At 45.5% G+C, this 21,518-nt stretch overlaps 2 protein-coding genes across 6 annotated transcripts in view; both read left to right on the forward strand.

The window, feature by feature from the left end:
* LOC100085630 (xanthine dehydrogenase/oxidase-like) overlaps positions 1–7,028 on the forward strand; it is a 54,280-nt gene extending 47,252 nt beyond the window's left edge. For both annotated transcript variants that reach the window (XM_029051546.2, XM_029051547.2), the window contains exons 33-36: positions 2,083–2,148; positions 4,090–4,278; positions 4,652–4,828; positions 5,643–7,028. In XM_029051546.2, coding sequence (XP_028907379.1) covers positions 2,083–2,148; positions 4,090–4,278; positions 4,652–4,828; positions 5,643–5,693 — 483 coding nt within the window. In that variant the 3' untranslated portion in view covers positions 5,694–7,028. The remainder of the gene's footprint in view (positions 1–2,082; positions 2,149–4,089; positions 4,279–4,651; positions 4,829–5,642) is intronic.
* An 8,337-nt stretch (positions 7,029–15,365) lies between these two features.
* The window catches only part of LOC100073679 (xanthine dehydrogenase/oxidase-like), a 40,069-nt gene continuing 33,916 nt past the window's right edge, over positions 15,366–21,518 (forward strand). For 2 of the 4 annotated variants that reach the window (XM_029051548.2, XM_029051549.2), the window contains exons 1-6: positions 15,367–15,611; positions 17,094–17,151; positions 17,562–17,658; positions 18,257–18,365; positions 20,443–20,569; positions 21,316–21,377. In XM_029051548.2, coding sequence (XP_028907381.1) covers positions 15,570–15,611; positions 17,094–17,151; positions 17,562–17,658; positions 18,257–18,365; positions 20,443–20,569; positions 21,316–21,377 — 495 coding nt within the window. In that variant the 5' untranslated portion in view covers positions 15,367–15,569. Of the gene's footprint in view, positions 15,612–17,093; positions 17,152–17,561; positions 17,659–18,256; positions 18,366–20,442; positions 20,570–21,315; positions 21,378–21,518 lie in introns of those variants that run through there. The other 2 variants (XM_039910181.1, XM_029051551.2) reach the window with 2 other exon arrangements.

Consider the following 21,518-nt stretch of genomic DNA (forward strand, 5'->3'; position numbering starts at 1 on the left):
CACACAAGGACCCTCTCTGACCCCTCCCTCTGCCCTCGGCCCTCCAACCAGCAATTTCTGCACATTCACTGAACTGTCTTCTTGTGACAGGACGAACAGTATTTCTAAGACAGGTTTCTTCATACATGGAAGGAAGGCAGTAATAGTAGCACGCAAAGGCACACAGAACATGCCTGTCAGGGCATGAGATTAGCTGCATTTATTCATTCATTCATTCATTTAAGCCTATTTATTGAGCTCTTATTATGTGCAGAACTCTTTACTAAGCACTTGGAAAGTACAATTTAGCAGTAGAGACATAATAATAATGTTGGTATTTGTTAAGCGCTTACTATGTGCAGAGCACTGTTCTAAGCACTGGGGTAGATACAGGGTAATCAGGTTGTCCCACAGGAGGCTCACAGTCTTAATCCCCATTTGACAGATGAGGTAACTGAGGCACAGAGAAGTTAAGTGACTTGCCCACAGTCACATAGCTGACAAGTGGCAGATCTGGGATTCGAACCCATGACCTCCGACTCCCAAGTCCATGCTCAAGCATCAATATAAATAAATAGAATTTTAAGTAAATACACATCAAAACAAGTAGACATTAATATAAATAGAATTACAGATACGTACATATACACAAGTGCTGTGGGGCAGGGGGGTAGAGAAAAGGGAGCAAGATGGGACGACAGGGAGGGGGCGGGAAGCTGAGGAAAAGGGGGGGCTTAAGATAGGAATTCCTCTTGGAGGAGATGAACCTTCAGTGGTGCTTTGAAAGGGAGGAGTATGGTTGTTTGGTGGATTTAAGGAGATAGGATTTAGAGATAGCACGATGGATACAGATTATAATCAAATATCTAGTTCATTGCACAGGGTTGTTGCCCCATCTTTACATTTCTGGTGAGTCGCCACTGCCAGTCATGTGGACCCTGACTGCAGCCTACGGGCTAGGCCCCTCTGCCTGCAGGGGCCCGGAAATGCTGCCAAGGGAGAGCTCTAGTAGTGACAACTTTCGACACAGTGTGGGAGAATCTGGGAAAACAGATCAAGGACTGATGATCTTTTTTATTTTTTTCTAAATGCTATTTGTTAAGCACTTAAGCACATCATACTGAGTGCCAGGGTAGACACAAAATAATCAAGTTGAACAGAGACCACGTTCCACAATAGCAATAATAATAATAAAAAAAGTAATAAAAATTGTGGTATTTGCTAAACTCTATATGCCAACTACTGTTCTAAGCGCTGGGGTAGATACAAGGGAATCAGGTGGGGCACAGTCCCTGTTCCACAAGGGACTCATAGTTTTAATCCCCATTTTATAGATAAAGTAGCTGAGTATATAAGCCCACTGTGGGCGCGGGCTGTCTGTTTATTGCTATATTGTAGACTCCCAAGCTCTTAGTACAGTGCTCTGCACACAGTAAGCGCTCAATAAATATGAGTGAATGAGTGAGGCACAGAGAAGTGAAGTGACTTGCCTCAGCTCCCACAGCAGACAAGTGGCAGAGCTGGGATTAGAACCCAAATTCTTCTGACTTCCAGGCCTGGGGTCTTTCCAGTAGACCACACTGCATTTTGAAGTTGTCCTGTCAAGAACCAGCTCAATACTTTTGGAAAGGGAGCATGGGTAGAGTGGAAAGAGCACGGGCCTGGGAGTCAGGGACCTAGGTTCTAATCCTGACCCCACCAAGTGCCTGCTATATGATCTTGAACAAGTGACTTCTCCATGCCTCAGTTTCTACATTGGTAAAATGGGGATGAAATACCTGCTCTCCATCTCCATTAAACTGTGAGCCTCATATGAGACAAGGACTGAGTTGGAACTGATTACCTTCTAACCCTAGTGTTTAGCATAGTACTTGCTTTGTTATTATTATTATTATAGTTATTATTATTATTGTTGCTGACTTTCCTTTTGGTATTATGGTATTAGTTAAATGCTTACTATGTGTCAAACAGTCTTTTAAGCTCTGGGGTAGGTACAAGTTAATTAGGTCAGTCACAGTCCCTATCCTACATGGGGCTCATAGTGTCCATTGGCAGGAGGACATATTAATCTCCGTGATCATAAAATCCGGCTTTTCTTTTCAGAACATCCGTACGGACATCGTCATGGATGTCGGCACCAGTCTGAACCCGGCCATCGATATCGGGCAGGTACGGAATGAGGGTTAGGGTGGGCTGGGTGGGTCTGACTCAACTTTCCCATTCCTGATCACCCCTGTATAGAGGGTTGTATTGAACTCCAAATCAACTGGCCAGGGCAGATGATTTTTGTTGACTGTTTGACCGAGAAAGAACACCCCCGTCTTCTGACGGATCACAACTCCGTTGGTTAGCACCAAATATACAGAACCTCTCCACAAACCGGCCACCACCTAAATGTCACACCCCACTATGCCTCTGCCCCAAAGCGTAGTGCCCTTACCTACCTAAGCTGCTCCACCTGGGAACCATTTTTCTGCCGCTGGGAAACCCAAGCACAATATAGAGCCCCTAGTGAAGCAATGCCATCCTGCTCTGCACCCTAAACTCAAGATGGAGACTGCCCTGAACACAGACTGTAGGAGACGAGCAATGAAGCCTTTTATCCAAGCCCCAAAGACCTGGTTAGAACCAATCAAGCAGCATGGCCTAGTAGAAAGAGCAAGGGCCTGGAAGTTAGACAACTTGTGTTCTAGTCCTGGTTTTGCCACTTGTTTGATGTGTGTTTGGTACAGTGCTCTGCACACGGAAAGAAGTGAGAGGCAGCGGGACTTAATGGAAATGCTACAGGCCTGGGAGTCAGAGGACCTGGGTTCCAATCCTAGCTCCGCCACTCATCTTCTGTATGATCTTAGGCAGGTCATTTAGCTTCTCTGTGCCTTAGTTACCTTATCTGTAAAATGGGGATTAAATCATACTCCCTCCTACTTAAATTGTACATCCTATGCGTGACAGAGACTGTGTCCTATCTGATTATTTTTTAATCTACCCCAGTGCTTAGCACATAGTAAGTGCTGTAAGCTCGTTGTAGGCAGGGAATCTGGTTTATTGTTTATTGTACTCTCCCAAGTGCTTAGCTCAGTGCTCTGAATACAGTAAGCACTCAATAAATGAGACTGAATGAAAATACCAAACAAAAAAAAATTACGAAGTGCTTAATAAATACCATTGATTGATTGTATTGCCCTTAGCGAATTCACTTGACTTGTCTCCATCTATTTGCTTATCTGTAAAATATGTATTAACTGTCTGTTCTCCCTCCCCTCTATTCTCCCTCCCCTTTAGATTGTGAGCCTCATGGGACGAGACAGGAACTCTCTGATCTGATTATGTTGTACCCTCCCCAGCATTTAACACAGAACTTGGCACTTAGTAAGGGCTTAACAAATATAATAATAATCATTCATTCATTCAGTCATATTTATTGAGGGCTTACTATGTGCAGAGCACTGTACTAAGCACTTGGAATGTACAATTTGGCAAGAGACAGAGACAATCCCTACCCAACAACGGACTCACAGTCTAAATGGGGGAGACAGATAACAAAACAAAACAAAACATCATCACCCACTATCAGAAGCTTTATGACCCTGAAAAAGTATGTATTCAGTATCACATGATGGAGTCCACAACATTCCTTCTCCTTCTGGTTTACTCTTAGTGTGACTGAGAAAGGATAAATAAGTTCCCACATTTATTGTTTTGAAATGTTGAAGTTTTGAAGGGGCTGCTGTCACATATAACAGAATCAGAACCCAGAACCAGGGTCTTTTGGTATCCTCAACTGTAAATTCCCCTTCCTTGTGAGCTGGGAATATGTTTACCAACTCTGTTGTATTGTACACTCCCAAGCACTTAGTACAGTGCTCTGCACAAAATAAGTGCTCAATAAATGTGATTGATTCTTGAAGTTTCCCTGGTTTTTTCTCTCCTACCAAGTGGTAGAAATAATAGTCTCCTTCTGGAATCAGAACAAACAGAAATGGCCCTCATCTGGATTGAGAATGACTGTGGTGTCATTGAATGCCTCCCTTCTCACTAGATCTTGGGGTCGTTGCTACTGCGGAAAGAGTTCCCAGGAGGCTGATGGCTTGTGTCTGATGACTCATGCAGGTGGAGGGGGCCTTCGTCCAGGGCCTTGGACTCTTTACCCTGGAGGAGCTGCGCTATTCCCCCGAGGGGAGCCTGCTGACCCGAGGACCCAACACCTACAGGATCCCTGGTTTTGGTGACATCCCCACCAAGTTCAACGTGTCTCTGCTCCGGGACTGCCCCAACCGGAAAGCCATCTTTGCATCCAAGGTACAGATGTGGGTCTGCACATCTGGAGTGGCGAACTATCGTGGGGGGTAGGAGAGGTTGCTAGATTCTGTTTAAGTCTATCATGGGACTGCTCCAGCCATATGGTTGATTCCAAGAGACCCTGTGAGGAGCTCAAAATTCAGGAGAACAGTCTTGGAGCAGAGGCGCTTCACAGAGCAGAGAGCTGAACTCACCCTGACCCCTGGATTGTCCACAGTAGTTCATACTGCCTGTTTCTCCTCACAGTTCAGACTCTTTGGGGGCCACTTACCCAGTTGGATTGTACTGAGGGGAAGAGCTGGGAAAATTAGAGTTTTGGTCCATGTTGGACTTTGCCTCATTTCTAGCCCCTGTTTTCTGCCCATCTGCCCAGGCTGTCGGGGAGCCACCCCTCTTCCTCTCCGCCTCCATCTTTTTCGCCATCCACGATGCCATCGGTGCAGCCCGAGCCCAGCAATCAGAGAGGCAATTGGACCCGCTTTTCCAACTGGACAGCCCGGCCACCCCGGAGAGGATCCGCAACGCCTGCGTGGACAGGTTCAGCGCTATGGTATGCCCCCTGCAGCCCCGGCCCGGACCGGCTTTTCTAGTGGGTTAGAGTTTCCAGCTCGAGAAACCAAGCTAGTGTTCAACAGTTTAAAATATAACTGGCATGTTTTTCGACCACTGGTTTATTGGAAGAGGCTGTCTCAATGTAATGCTGGGATAGGAGGGGTCCATAAGAGCTGTATGGGTAGCCGATATCTTTGGGAATCCATTCATTCAATAGTATTTATTGAGCACTTACTATGTGCAGAGCACTGTACTAAGCACTTGGAATGAACAAGTCGGCAACAGATAGAGACAGTCCCTGCCGTTTGACGGGCTTACTGTCTAATGGGGGGAGACAGACAGACAAGAACAATGGCAACTGCTTTGGGAAGCAACTGCTTAAGTCGGTTCTTCAGATGGAGCCATCACTTAGCTTTGCCTTTATTTTCCTGTGCTGTCTTGATGCCACAGATCCACAAATCCACAGGGAATATTTTCAGAATGGAGCCTCTAACCAGCATGGAAAGGAAATGGTGTTGAGGCTACCCCACAGGCTGAGATTTGCTCTGAAGTGGCACCAGTATGAGGAATGGATAATGATCTGTTGTTTTTGCTTTGACCTTTGTCCCTGAGGGGAGCTACTGTGTTTCTGAAGAGTTAGAGATTTTCTCCACAAAGGAAATAGGAGTCAGCAACATTTCCTTATCCCGACTGCTTGACTCAAAGCTGGTTAGAGAGCTGTTGGCTACCCTGAGCTGCTTCATGGACACGAAACAGTGTCATTGCATTTGCAAGCCATTTGTCCCAGGCTCATTCTGTGTTTTTCCTTGCAGCTTCGCCCTGAGGAATCCTCCGATTATACGCCGTGGTCTGTGAGAGTCTGAAAGGAAAGTCCAGGGCCAAATTTTTGCTCATATCGCCTAATGCTTTGAGATCTAATCCAGCAAATCCCTAAAGTCATAGCTGGCTATTTACTCTACTTGAACCCTCGCAGCCCAGCAGCACTAAACCAAACTCATTTAGCTCATGGAGAAACATCGTCCCTCGATTACATTACACTAACGGCTCTCATCTCTCTTTACCCACATATTCAATCTGTTACCAAATCCTTCCAATCATTCAATCAATAAATCTGTATTTGTTGAGGGCTTACTCTGTGCAGAGCACTGTACTAAGTCCATGGGAGAATACAACTGAATTGGTTGATACATTTCCTGCGCACAAGAAGATGAACAGCCTCCATGACTTTTCTAGTATCCTTCCCTTCCTCTTTCTCCAAACATCTACGATGCTGACTGGTCCAAGCACTGTCAGCTTACTATGTGCCCAGCACCATATTTAACACTGGGGTAGATACGAGTTAATCAGTTTGGACACAGTCCCTGTCCTACAAGGGGCCCACAGGTGCCCTGTTTGGCAGTATGACAGCTTTCAGAGCAAGTATCCCCCTCAAGAGAGTCATCAGCAGAAGCCTAATGGGAAGTTGGAGAACAGGATCAGGAATTTCTAGGCCAATTGTAGACCCTTGGGCTGGAGAGGTTGTAGATATCGCCAAACTTTCTGCACCTATGCTGCCATAGTCTCTAGGACTGCTCCTGCATCCATCTTGTCAAGAAGCATCAATCGGGAGAAATGAGAACAGTGAATCCAATCCTTGTTGAACAAGATTGGTGGAAGATCCAACCCCAGAAAAGAAGATCAGGTCCATGAGGGGAGTACCTAGTGCCAGCTCACTCGCCTTAAGCAACCAAAATGTTCCAGTCCCAACAATGACCTGCAGTCTGGACAGCTGTGGTCGCCTGGTCTGTTGTTCTCTCTTGGAAGGTGACAATAGCAGTAGGCTGTTCCTGGAGAAGAATGCTGCACCCATACTGCAATGGGAGGTGGAGAGTGTCCTGTGATTTGCACTGTCGTATGGATTGTGGGAACTTTCATGGTATTTGGAGGAGATTGAGTGGGGTGAATGATATCTGAACCTGGTAAATCTGGGGATTTTCAGGAGAGTGGAGGTAGAGGACAGGAAGCAGTAAGGGAATGGTGATTCACATATTCATGTTGGCCATTCACTGGAGTTTTGTGAGACTGAGAAGATCCTATGTGTGCAGTTGTGTTTCTTTTATGACCTGGATTTACATGGACTGTTGGAGGATGGATTTGGAGAGTGGATTTTAGATTGTGAATAAAGGGCAGGATTGCTGAGCCCATACTAATTGAAGAGCCATGTGCCTGTGGTTTACTATATGGAGTTTGTCTCTGATATGCATTTTGTTGGCTTGGGGTGGCAAGGACAGGGAGGGAGGACCACTGGTTTGGGGATCTGTTATAGCACAATCTCCAAATTCTATAGGAAGCTCGGGTCCATTTGGGGGATTGGGGCCTGGGGTCTAAGGACGGGGGTAGGTTGTGCCCTCTCAAAACCAGGAGGCACTCTGGGTTGGTAGGGGACATTCCCTCATTTACTAACGAAGGCATGAAGGGGAACATTTGGTTTTGGGACTGGAAACCAGAATGGAGTTTGGTAATCCTCAATCAGCGATGTGTTTAGCAGGGATTGGGTGCCCAATCCAATGATTATTCAATAGCATGTATTGAGCATCTCCTGTGAGGCAGAGAACTGGATTAAGAGCTTGGGCATCTATAGTTGTTAGAAGATATGATCCCTGCCCTCAAAGAGCTTGCCATTTAGTGGGGGAGATAGTCACTTTAATATCACTTGACTTTTCATATGCATGAGAACACCTGCCCAAAACCTCTGAACTATTCCAGTGGAACTAAGTTACAGATGTTCGAAGAAGTGGCCAAAGAGCAAAGCAGAGAAGCAGCTTAGCCTTGTAGAAAGAGCGTGGGCCTTGATTCTGTTCCCGGTACCCAACACTTGCTTGCTTTGTGACCTTTGGCAAGTCACCTAATAAGGATGATGATGATGATAATAACTATGGAATTTGTTAAATGCTTACTCTGTTCCAAGCACTGTACTAAGCATTAGATGGACACAAAGTAATCAGATCAGAGACAGTCCCTGACCCACATGAGGCTCACAGTCTAAGTAGGAGGGAGAGCAGGTATTGAATCCCATTTTGTAGATGAGGAAACTGAGCCCCAGAGAAATTGAATGATTTACCTGAGGAGACAGCAGGAAAATGGCAGAATGGGGATTAGAATCCCTTTTCACTAGGCCGTGCTACTTACCAGTACCTTGGTTTTCTGTGCCTGTTTTCTCATCAGTAAAGTACATGTACTCCATTCCATATAAACTGTGAGCTCCATGTGGGGCAGGTACTGTTTTGGACCTGATTAACTTGTATCTACTTCAGTGCTTACTGTAATGCTGGGTACATAGTGTTGAACACATTAGTGTTATTAATATTATTATTATTAGAAATATTAATGAAGCAATCCAGAATGGCAGTGTTTTCTGGGAAATCCACTTTACTCCCAGGATGAAAGAACCTTTACAACCATGTGTGTGCATTTGTGCATGTACATAAGGTGATGCTACTGGTGGTGCCTGGCAAGTCTGACTTAGCAGTGGGTGGTCTACTGGATTTTCAGTGATGGTAACCTCAAATCCCTGATAATGTTTAACTGTTCTTTAAATTCTTTCAATTCAATATGTTTAACTCAGTATACCCATTCATTTAGTTTCAATTATCTTTATTTGAGTGCTTAGAGGATAGACTGAAGGGCTATGTTGAGGCTCTAAATATCCTGGCCATTCTTTCAGAAAACATGGAGAAGGGAATCTTTATCCCTCCTGTCAATAAATCAATCATATGTACTGAGTGCTTACTGTGTGTAGAACACTGTACTAATCTCTAGGGAGAGTACAATGTAACAATATAATAAACACATTCCCTGTCTACATTGAGCTTACAGTCCAGAGAGTCAAATCCTGTGGAGGCCATCTAGAGTTTCTGTGTTTCCAAACAAAGTAACCAATTTTTTTTTCTATTGAGCACTTACACTATGCAGAGCACTGTACTAAACACTTGGGAGAGTACAATACAATAAAGCTGGTAGACCTGTTCCCTACCCAAAAAGAGCTTCCTGTTTAAAGGGAAGCAAAGACACAGAAGCCTGGCTAATAGTACAGCACTCAGCCAGCAAATGATAACAGGAGTCTTGCAACTTGAACCATGCTCAAAAATAGCCCCAGGACCCTCCAGAGCCCTAAGGTTAGCCCTAAGACTGAGAATATCACACTAGCTTCTCTTCCTCCACTCTGCTCCAGCACTGGACTTTTCCACTGCAATCTCCTACAGTGCAGACACCAGACTGGCCAGAAAGAAGGTCTTCATCCACCATCACAGACAAATTCAGGTATGGGATCAGACTCAGGCTTGTAGCCACCTACATGGCTGTGTGTGACCCACATTACATGCCCCTCTCCATTGCTGGAACTAATATGTTCCCGTCAAAGAGCAGCAGTCCACCCCTGCTGACCTGAGGCTTGAACTGTGTTTAATATGTTCATTAGCTACTCTCCCATTGGTAAATGGTTCTAATCCCAGCTCCACCACTTGTCTGCTGCTCCTTGACGGGAGCCTATCAGTTCCAGAGATGGAGAGGAGCAAGTAATGTGGGTCACACACAGGCACGTAGGTGGCCATAAGCCCGAATCTGATACCATACTTGAATTTGTCTGTGATGGTGGATGAAGATCTTCTCTCCGGCCAGACTGGTGTCTGCACAATGGGTGACTGCAGTGGAAAAGCCCAGTGCTGGGGCAGAGAGGAGGAAGTGTAGATTCACCCTCTGAACCTAAGCCCTAAGGCTTAGGGCTAACCTTAACTTCTTATCCTTTTTTATGGCCACTCAAGCACTTACTGTGTGTCAAACACTAAGTGCTGGGGCAGATTCGAGTTAATTAGATTGGAAACAGTCCCTGTCCCTCATTGACCTCACAGTCTTAAGTAGGAGGGACAGATATTTAATCCTTATTTTACAGGTGATGAAACTGAGGAACAAAAAAGTGAAGTGACTTGTCCAAGCGTACACAGAAAGCTATTGGCAAAAGTGGGATTAAAACCCAGGTCCTCTGCTTCCCAGGCCCCTGCTCTTTCCATTAGCCCATGCTGCTTCTCAGAGCCTCAGTTTCCTCTTCTGTAAAATGGGGATTCAACTGTTCTCCCTTTCACTTAAACTAGGATCCCCATGTGGAGCAGAGACTAAGGCTGAGATGATTATCTTGTATCTACCCCAGTGCTTAGCACAGTCCGTGGAACATAGTATGTGCTTAGCAAACATCATCATTGTTATTATTGGTCCTCACATCATATTTCTTCTTCCTCTGCCTTTCACTATGTGTCAGTAATTCTTATCTTCTCCATTAGTCCTTGAGGACAGGCACACTTTTCTTCTGACTCTTGTATTCTCCTAAACACTTTGAACAGTGCTGACCCCTCAGTAGGTGCTCATTAAATGCCTTAGGAAAAAAAAAACTGATAGGGGAAAGGAAAGTCCTTCTGGATATGACAGTACACGGCTAAATTTTAAGAATGCAGGAGGAACAGATTGGGTCTAAAATGTCAGTTAAGACTAGCCCGTTTTTGTTTCACTTTTCAGGTTAACAGCCTAGCCTGTTAATCTTAGACCTGTGGGACATGGTTTTCTGTTAGAGGACAGTTGAACCGGTACCGAAGGACTGAAGTGCATACTCGCTTAAAGGGCCACCCACAGCAGGGGCAGGAATAACTGGCTGCTCTTAGCAGCTGGGCAAAACTGAGAGAGGTGAGAATTCCCCTGAGAGTCCACATACTAGAAAGGAGGCTCAAATGAGAAACTCCAGCCCAGTCTCAGAACTGCACTATTTCAGATCACTTCTCTCCCTTGACACACCACAGTAATGACCCCGATAATGGTAGCAAATGAAAGGGAACCTCTTTGTCAGAGGATGGAGTTTTTCCTCTAGACTTTAAGCTCCTTGTGGGAAGGGTACCTGTCTACAAGCTCTGTTGTACAGTGCTCTGCACATAGTAAGCACTTAACAAATACCAACATTATTATTATATTGTCCCAAGTGTTTAGTAGAATACTCTGCAAATGGTAAGTCCTCGATAAATACCACTGATCGATTCCAAGACTTAACCACAAGGCAGAAAGGGATGGGTTCAGGAATAGATGGACAGTCGACCCTGAGCAGACTGGTAAGTGTGTTGTAGGAAGTCCTGGTGGTTGGTTAGGGCTGGTTATGCTGTTTATTAAGCACTTTGGGCTAAGTACTGAGCCCTGAGATAAGCGCTGCGGTAAGTACAGCATAATTACAGCAAAGACAGTCTCTGCTTCATATGGAGTTCCTGGTCTAAGGGGTGGCAGATCCAGTCACTAGAGAAGCAGCGTGGCTCAGTGGAAAGAGCCTGGGTTTGGGAGTCAGAGGTCATGGGTTCTAATTCTGGTTCCGCCACTTGTGACCCTGGGCAAGTCACTTCACTTCTCTGGGCCTCATTTCCCTCATCTGAAAAATGGGGATTGAGACTGTGAGCCCCATGTGGGACAGGGACACTGTGTTCAACCCAGTTTACCTATATCCACTTGAGCGTTTACTATGTGCCAAGCAAATACCATTATTATTATTACTACCATGAACATAGGAACATATAATGAAAGTAAAATGACCAATCCTTTCCCTTGAGAAGCTTACAATTTAAAGGGATAACAAGTGCAGGTATAACTGTCAACGAAGTTGAAAGATGGGAAGATGAAAAATATAGAAACAGTGGGTTGGTTAAAAAAAACATTAAAAATGAATGAATATGCAAATGAAAGAAAATATGCACATTTAAACATAAGTAATTAGCTTAATAAGCTTATGGATCCAAAAGCTGGATGGTGAGGAAAAAAAAGGCGAGAAAGAATATTATTCTTTTGAAATATCGTGTTGGAGGAGGCTTTTGTGAATATCATGGACTGCCTGAAAAACAAACAAAAGGATCTTAGAGCAAATTAAACCAAAGTGGTCTTTAGAAGGCCAAATAACTCGTCTAAGATTAGCATACTTTGGACATATAATCAGGAGGACTAATTCTCTGGAGAAGACACTAATGCTAGGAATAGCCCAGGGAAAATGTGGAAGAGGCAGACCAGCAGCTAGATGGATAGAGATCATAACAATGGTAACGGAAGAACCGTTAGAAAGGTTGCGGATTATGGCAGAAGACAGGACGCTTTGTAGAAAGTTTATCCATGGAGTCACCATGAATTGGGAATGATTTGATGGCATTTAATAATAATTATAATAATATTAATAAACAAGCTTAAGCAACTCCTTAAGCAATTTAGTAGCTGCTAAGAAATGAGGGAAGTTAAAAATGGAAGTATGCCTAAGGTGGGCAGAGTGTTGTACTAAGCGTTTGAAGGAACCCAAGGAGTTAGTAGACATCATCAAGGAGTTTTCAATCTGGTGGGAGAGAGGTGTCACTAGTACTGAAAGGCTTCATGGAGGAAGTGAGTTTTGGACAGATTTGAAAATGGGACAGGGTTTGCTGAAAGGAAGGATCACACTGGTCCTTGGCTACAAGGAGATTCTCTGTCCATTATTATCATCATTCTTTCTTGTCCTTTCTTATTCACTTTCCCTAATCTCTCAGCATGGGAGATGGATCAAGTGTGAACCTATCAGAATTTGACTCCACTAGAACAATCAATAGTGTTATTGAACAATACAGTGTGCAGAGCATTGTACTGAGCTTTTGGAAGAGTACAATAGAATTAAAAGATATGATCCCTGTTCTAGGGAGTATACAAGATAGCTGGAAAGATGGATACTAAAAAACGTTCCAGATGAGTGGAAGAAGGAAAAGGAGATACTTGCATGAATCAGAACCCAACTAGTAGGTTATGTAAGATGTGTTCACAGGTGCTTAAAACAAGAAGTTGTGAGTGCTCAAGAGCTTAGATGACACTTTCCTGGAGCTCACAGTATAATTTCCTGAAAAAACTGGAGTTTTTAGTGAAAAACTTTCTGTTTCAGACCCCATCCCAGGTGCCAAAGATATCACTGAGCTCTGGCACAGATAAAAATCTTCATTTCTTTCCACACTAACTCCACGATGATCACTATCTTTTTGGGCACGAGAAAGCTGAGCAGAGGGAGATAAAACAGCCAGAGCGAAGCCCAGTTTCACGCCTCAACATTCACAAAGAAAGCTAGCTTCCTGGCTGTCACGTTTCCGGGTTCAGTACCCTTGGCTGCCAAAACCTCAATAGGGGGCACCGGCTGTAAACTGGAGGTTCATTTTCCAAGAGGGGTAGCCTGGTTATGTCCAGTGCACTTTTCCAGGGCACCTGAAAAATGAACCAGTTAAAGCAGAGAAGCAGCGTGGCCTGGTGGATAGAAAATGGACCTGGGAGCTAGGCGGACCTGGGTTCTAATCACACCTCCACTACTTGTCTGCTGTGTGATCTTGGGCAAGTCACTTTACCTCTCTGTGTCCCAGTTACCTCATCTGTAAAATGGGGATTAAGACTGTGAGCCCTGTGGAGGACAGAGACTGTGTCCCGCCCGATTACCTTCAATCTACTCCAGGGCTTAGAACAGTGACCGGCATATAGTAAGTGCTTAACAAATACCACTACTATTATTACTATAAATGAAACTGAGCTTGCTAATGATAGGTCTGTGCATTTTGATTTTGATTTATGAACTGGGCAGGAAAAAGAGCAGTTATAAACTAACCTATTGCTACTTATTAAGCACTTACTGTGTGCACTGTACTAAGTGCTTGGGAGGTCATGCCATGATAGAGTTGGTAGGGTAGGGAATGTGACTGTTCATTGTTGTATTGTACTCCCCCAAGCGTTTAGTACAATCCTCTGCTCACATTAAGCGCTCAATAAATACAATTGAATGATCCTTGCCCACCACCAGGCTGTCAGTCAATCAATCAATGGTATTCATTATTATTGTTATTGTTACCGTATTTGTTAAGTGCTTACTTTGAGCCAAGCACTGTTCTAAGTGCTGTGATGGATACAAGGTAATCAGGTTGGACACAATCCCTGTCCCACATGGGGCTTACCATCTTAATCCCCATTTTACAGATGAGGCAACTGAGGTATAGAGAAGTTAAGTGACTTGCCCAAGGTCACACAGCAGATAAGTGGTGGAGTGGGATTAGAACCCACATCCTCTGATTCCCAAGCCCATGCTTGTGCCACTAAGCCATGCTGCTTCTCTATTTATTGACCACTTACCTCATGCAGAGCACTAAACTAAAAGCTTGGGAGAGTACAGTACAGCAGAATTAGCAGATGCGTCCCCTGCCCATAAAGCATAGACTGCCTAGTATAAAACGGAAACAAAGCCACGCTATTTCGCTACTGTTGGGCTCTCATTAAATTCTCCCTTTCCTGGTTTCTGCAGCCATCCCAAACACAGAGGAGGCTGAGGAGAGAGTGAAGTTCCTCTGTCAGCTCAACTTCATGAGTTACTTGATGCTACTATGGCTGAGGCATGGCATTTCTCCACACACCAAAGGGAGAGACCCGGCTCCCAACCCACTCTCCGAGGCTTCTCCATCCCCCGCTGTGTCTCTGATCCCAAACAGTCGGGACAGAGATGCATCCGTTTCACCACCGCTGCCACTCCATCACCTTCCCCCCTCATACCTCACCTTGCTTCTCTCCTACTACAACTCAGTCTGCACACTTCACTCCTCTAATGCTAACCTCTCACTGTGCCTCGATCTCATCTATCTCGCCACCAACCCCTCGCCCAAGTCCCGCCTCTGGCCCAGATCGCTTTCCCTCCTCAAATCCAAGAGACAATTACTCTCCCCACCTTCAAAGCCATATTCATTCATTCAATCGTATTTATTGAGCGCTTACTGTGCAGAGCACTGTATTAATGTTGAAGGAACATCTCCTTCAGGAGGCCTTCCCTAACTAAACCCCCCTTTCCTCTTCTCCCACTCCCTTCTGCATCACCCCTGACCTTACTCCCTTTGTTTCCCCCCGACCCTCCCAGCCCCACAGCACTTATGTTCAGCACAATGTATATCAATGTCTGTTTCCCCACCTCTAGACTGTAAGCTTGTTGCGTGCAGGGACTGTGTCTGTTTACTGTTGTATTGTGTTCTCCCAAGCGCTTAGTACAGTAAGTGCTCAATAAATACGATTGAATGTACGAACGAATGTAAGTGTGTGGGAGGTAGACCCCAGGTCGCCATCAGATTGTGTCTTAGGACTGGGATGGAGGCATCACCCTGTGGGGTTGTAGTTTCAACCTCTTCACCTCAGGATTGGTGGAACTCATCGGTCTCCCATAGAAATCTCTAGGCCAAAAAAATGCCTTTTATGCAAATAACATCCCCATCGTGGACCCAGTCATCGGTGACTTTCAATCAGTCAACCAATCAGTGGTATTTGTTGAGAGTTTACTGGGTGTACAACACTGGACTCTGCGCTTGGGAGAGAGCGATATCACAGAGCGGGAAGACGAGTTCCCTGCACTTAAGGAGAATGATAAGGTGGGAAACTGGGCTCTCCCCCGCTATTTAATCTCCCTCTGCTCGGCTTTCTCCTGCCCACAAAGATAATGGAGACTTTGGGGACTTTGCAATGGAATGAAGGTTTTATCTGTGGCAGAGCTCAGTCATACCTTTAGGACCTGGAGTGGTCAGAAGCAAAAAGGTTTTCACAAAAAACTAATTTTTTTTTCCAGGTAATCATAATACAAGCTCCAGGAGAGTGCTACCTAAGCTGACAGTCCTGAATCACCCTCAAGGCTGAGTCTGCCGGCTCGAGGAGCCGAGACTGTGAGAATGGTGGAGGACGAGCTGGTTTTCTTTGTGAACGGCAAGAAGGTAGGCAACACGCTGCTTTTCCCTCCAAAAACCTTCGATCCTGAACCAACTTCCTGTACTCAGGAGGCAGGCTCACACTGGGGTTACCTGTTCCCAAGGACACATGCCCTTCTAGAGAAGCCTTTCCTTGCATTTATTGCTGCCCTCTTCCACTTCTTAGAGCTAGCAGGAAGCAAGACTGACTCAGCCCTGACCTGAAGATTCTGAAACTGCTTCTTTTGCTAGTAGGCTACACTGACCTTCTGTGAGGGTTTCATTATCCTCTTTCAAGTGTGGGTACCCACTGATTTTCAGCTTTACTTCCTTGATTTTTCTGTTCAAAGTTATATACTGTGGAACTTATTTGCTCATTAAACACTGTGGACTTTGAAGCCAGTGTGGGGCAGAGGTAAGAAAAAAAAGGAAAAAGAAGGAGCCACTCAGTCAACAAACCTACCAGGGCAGTTCAGTTAGGGAGAGGTAACGGCCCATCATCTGTGCCAAAAGAGGAAGGGCAGGTAGCTGGGAGGGGAGGAGGAATAAACTGAGTTGGAAAGAAGGCAGGATGAACAGAGCTGGTTTTCGAGGCAGGAGAGACAGGCCCCCAGGACTGTCAATTTTAAGTTGTTTCCAAGCGGGGGAAAACCCAGTGTAAGAATTCTGGAAGTTACTCCGAAGAAGCAGAGTGGTCTACTGAAGAAACATGGGTCTGTGAGTCAGAGGACCTGGGTTCTAAACCCAACTTTGCCCCTTGACTGCTAGGTGACCTTGAGCAAGTCATTGAACTTCTCGGCCTCAGTTTCCTCATGTGTAAAATGGTGATTAAGACTGTGATCCCTATGAGGGAAAAAGACCGTGTCCAATCTGATTATCTTGTATCTATCCAGTGCTTAGTACAGTGCCTGGCATACAGTAAGCTCTTAGCAGTTACCATTGGAAAAAAAAGGTAATAATAATGTTGGTTTTTATTAAGTGCTTGCTATGTGCAGAACACATTTCTAAGCGCTGGGGTAGATACAGGGTATTCAGGTTGTCTCACGTGAGGCTCACAGTTAATCCCAGTTTTAAAGATGAGGTAACTGAGGCCCAGAGAAGTTAAGCGACTTGCCCACAGTCACACAGCTGACAAGTGGCAGATCTGGGATTCGAACCCATGACCTCTGACTCCCAAGCCCGGGCTCTTTCCACTGAGCCGTGACCTCAGGCTCAGTCTTCCCTCTCAAGGGCTTGGAGAAGGGAGAAACTTGGAGAGAGGACCAACTACCTGAAAGTCACTCATTAAACTGCCCTTTCATCCCAAAGTAGCCCTAGGCTAAACCTAATTGTGGGGCCCAGAGCCCAGTGGAGCCTCTAGGGACACCAAGTGTCCAGTGCACTGACTATGAGCTAGCAACAAGAACAGGAAAGGGAGAGAGATGGGCAAGAAGGAGAAGGGCTCCTCCTACAGCAGGTACAGGTATATGTCTGTGACCCCTTTACCTATTTTTCCTTCCGTTGTCTCAGGTGGTGGAGAAGATTGCAGACCCAGAAACAACACTGTTGGTTTACCTTCGTAGAAAATGTATCTGCACATCCTGAAGAGGAGGAAAAGGGGAAGTGGGAGGGGGATGTTGAAGATGGTGATGGCTCTCCATGGTCTAGGGTTTTTGTATGCATGCAGGGTAGGTTGAGAAGGATTTTTCTCTGAATTCGGGTATTGGCTTGGATTGGACCATGGTGGGTGAGCCCTGCCGGTTTGTGGGGTGGGAGCCCCTGGCTGTCTAGTGCCTAGAGGGCCGTAAGTGGTGACTAGAGCAGATCAGAGCCTCACTCCTCCAGAGTAAACCCCAGAGTAGACAGGAGGGAAATCTCCCAAGCGTTTCTGGAGGAGAAGCTTCTTGTACTGATGTAGCTCCATAAATGGTCAGAAAGGTCTCGCCAAAAGAATCTCCCTGCTCTGTCAAGTGTCCTCTCCTTAACCATGTTTCCCAGTGGGTTTGAAGGGGACCAAGCTTGGCTGTGGAGCAGGAGGCTGTGGGGCCTGCACTGTGATGCTGTCCAGGTTTGACCGGCTACAGAACAAAATTGTGTATCCTTTGTCCGTGGTGCTTTCAAGCACGGTTTTTGCATGATTATATCGACACCCTCTGCAGCGTTTTAGCAAGTAATCATTGGTTTCTTCTTATCTTGTGATTCTCACACTTCCTTTCTCATGGGGACTAAGGCAAAAATGGAGTCAGACTGGAAGTTCAAACTAGAAGAGTTCAACAGAGGGATGGAGAGAAGCTTGGAATCGGTGGATCATAACGTGATGATAGGGAACATGTGCCTTGCTACTTTTGTTCTCTCCCGAGCACTCAGTAGGCAATCAACAAATGTTGATGAAGAGGATGAGAGCAGTGCCAAGTAACAGTGTTCTGACAGGAGGCTTTCCTTCTTCCCTTCCTCTCTTCCTTCAGTGAAGACACTGAGGAAAATGAGGGTCCCCACTCTTTATCACAGCATGAGAGTGAGGTGTAACAAAGTAGGGCCCATGGAAGGAATTCTGCTTTGTATGAGAGCCTTTTAACAATATCAGGAGATTTTGGTGAGAAGAATGGACAAATTGTGGTGACAGGGAACTGTGGTGACTATGTTGGGGAACAATATTGTTTCATCTACCAAGCTTCCTTAAGTGGGGGATCCAGCCACTCCTCTGCCAATGCTTGCCTCATCCCCATCTGTGCCCTGCACCATGTCGCCGTGACGACTGTAGAAGGGATTGGAAGTACCAAGACGAGGCTGCATCCTGTGCAGGTGAGCTAGGCTGGCGCTTGGATCTGAAAACCTAATGGGGAGAAATCAGGCTCTTAAGGTGGGAGTCTCCAGGGGAAACTGTGTCTCACCTTGGACCCTCTGGCTTTTCCTGGTCCATTAAGAAGATCACCTACTCTCTCTGTGGCTGAGTATCCCTATCCACAAAATATCCCCTGCCTGTCAACCCCCCAGGGATGCTGGGAGACTGCCTGCGCAGAGTCCTTGGGGCTTCTTAGAGTGCAATGGAGACTGGTGGTTTTTGCGTGTCTCCTGTATTATGATAGGCATAAATGACTGTGAGCTAGAGGCCCTCAGTGAAGAGAACACTATATACAAAGATCCCTGAGGCCTTTCCTTTTATGACCTCAGCCACTGTAATAAATTTACACTGGTCTCTCAGTGACACTGGGAACCGAAGATAAGCCCTCAGAGTATTCATGTGGTAAATGTGGGGCACAGATCAGTTATGACAATTTTTCTCTTTCCCAGAGATTGTCAGAGTCAGGTCCATAACCCACCCATTTTGACAAAGCTCACACACGTGCACCCCTCCCACCCCCCAACACGCATACGCTGTCTCTGTCTCTCCATATCTCATTTAAATTGAAAGAACTCTGTGCCATGAGATAATCTTCCATGTATGTGAGTGTGACTTTTCAGTGACAAGTAGTCCCAAACAGCTGTCCTCTTGCCAGCCCCTGGCATTGCTCTGGAGCCACTGTACCCCATGTGTTCAGGGAAGCCTCTTTCCTCAGCCACCCTGCAGTCCATCCTGCCACGGAAGCCAGGGGAAACACAGTCCCAATTCCCTGGGAAGCTTCCTTTCTGATGCTTCAGCAAACTGCAGACTTGGCAGAGGCTTTGTCTGAGGTTTAATCCAGACACAGATGCTGACTGACTAGGGGGACCCAGAGATGCTTCTTTGCCTCTTCATACTTTACCTTCTTCATCAGAAAAAGGAGCTCCTCACACTCTCTTCCCTGCAATCTGAGCATCAATTAGGGTTCATTACTCGCTTTGATATCTACAGATGACAGGGGGAATTAATGGCTTTATCTTTGTGATTGTGTCCTGAAAACCAGGGTACGCTCCTTCCCTTTCACAAGGTAGCAAGGCCCCCCTCTTTTTGCCAGAGGATATTGTTGAAAATGGAAATGGCTGAACCATCCTTACAGATTGTTCTGCTGTGGGTCAGTGGAGACTCAAGCCAAGTCCCACAGAAGGAACTGGCTGCCCTGATTTCAGCAAGGTGGTTTGCTTTGGACAGAACAGTTCCTTCACCCGAGTTCCACTACCCAGTGGCTTTGTGACTCCAGCATTTCCCACATTTCATTGGACAATGAAAGTCTCCCTCTGAAACAGCTCTTCCTTTGAAAGTGAAAATGTTCCAAGCTAGAGACCATTCTTGTAGCCCACTTTCTTCTTTCATGAGTTGCTTCAATATTAATAGTAATACTAATGATGACGGTTTTGTTAAGCACTTACTATATGAGGAGCAGCATGGCCTAGTGGCAAGAGTCCAGACTTGGGAGTCAGAGGTCGTGGGTTCTAATCCCGGCTCTTCCACTTCTCTGCTGCCTGACCTTGGGCAAGTCACTTAACTCCTCTGGGCCTCAGTTACCTCATCTGTAAAATGGGGATTGAGACTGCGAGCCCCACGTCGGACAATCTGATTACCTTGTATTTACCCAGTGCTTAGAACAATGCTTGGCACATAGTAAGCGCTTAACAACTACCATTATTATTATTATTATTATTATTACTGTTATGTGCCAAGCACTGTTCTAAGCACTGGGATAGATACAAGGTTATCAGGTTGTCCCATATGGGGCTCAAAGTCAATCCCCATTTTACATATGAGGTAACTGGGGCACAGAGAAGTTAAGTGACTTGCCCAAAGTCACCTAGCTGACAAATGGCGGAGCTGGGATTAGAACCCACGACCTCTGACTCCCAAGCCCATGCTCCTTCCACTAAGCCATGCTCCTTCTCTACCTGGATGCAACGATGGTTCTGAGGGAAGCTGGGATTTGGAACCCTGGTTACTGCTGACATTTGCTTGGTTTATCCCTCTTAGGAGAGGATTTCCAAAAGCCATGGCTCCCAATGTGGATTCTGCACCCCTGGTATCGTCATGAGCATGTACACTCTGCTCCGGAACAACCCTGAGCCTTCCATGGAGGAGATCGAGAACACGTTCAGAGGTGTCTGCCCCTGGTCCTCACCCAGCCCTGTGGCACTCTGAGGGAGGTTCCTTAACTGGAGCCATTCAATAGGCAGCAATGGAGGGTCAGTGGGGAGAAAGAACTGAGCAAAGAGAAGGATTTGGATTTTCATCATTGGGAGATGTAATTTTGAATCAATCATTCAGTCTTTTTTATTGAACTCTTATTGTGTGCAGAACACTGCATTAAGCTCTCAGGAGAGTACAATATAACAGAGTTGATAAACGTGTTCCCTGAAAATTCCATTAGTCAATCAATCAGTGGTATTTACTGAACATTTACTATGTACAATCAATCAATTAATCAATGGTATTTTTTGAGTGCTTACTATGTGCAAAGAATATTTTAAGGGCTGGGGAGAGCATAATACCTGGGAATAAGCAGACTCTTTCCCTGCCCATAATAAACCTTACATTCTAGAGGGGGAGACAAACATTAATATGAATACATAAGTAATTTATAATAAATAAGTTAAAGATATGTACCTAAGTGCTGTGGGGTTGGGGGTGGGCCAATTATCAAATGTCCACAGGTCCCATTACTAAGTGTTTAGGAGAGTACAATGCAACAGAATTAGCAGGCACATTCCCTGTCTATAACAAACTTAGCATTTGCAGAGTGTAAACTCCCACCAGTGACAGGCTGGTCTGTGAGGCCATCTCTGTATTAGTGCTATGGCTAGTCTGGGGTCTCCACTAATGTCTACCTTTACACGTGGCTAACAGGAAACTACTGTCGCTGCACAGGATATAGACCCATCCTGGAGGGCTTCAGGACTTTTGCTAAAGTAAGTGTCTCCATCAGCAACAGCAGGAGCAACAACAGGGAGGGACTGGGTTGGACTCAAAGCAGAGGCAGGATTTCTTGCCTTCAGATAAAGATCCAGGTTCTAGAAAAAATATTTCCTTATATTAAGGCGTTTGCACCT

This window comes from Ornithorhynchus anatinus, chromosome X1, assembly GCF_004115215.2.
Source record: "Ornithorhynchus anatinus isolate Pmale09 chromosome X1, mOrnAna1.pri.v4, whole genome shotgun sequence".
Classification (NCBI taxonomy): Eukaryota; Metazoa; Chordata; class Mammalia; order Monotremata; family Ornithorhynchidae; genus Ornithorhynchus; species Ornithorhynchus anatinus.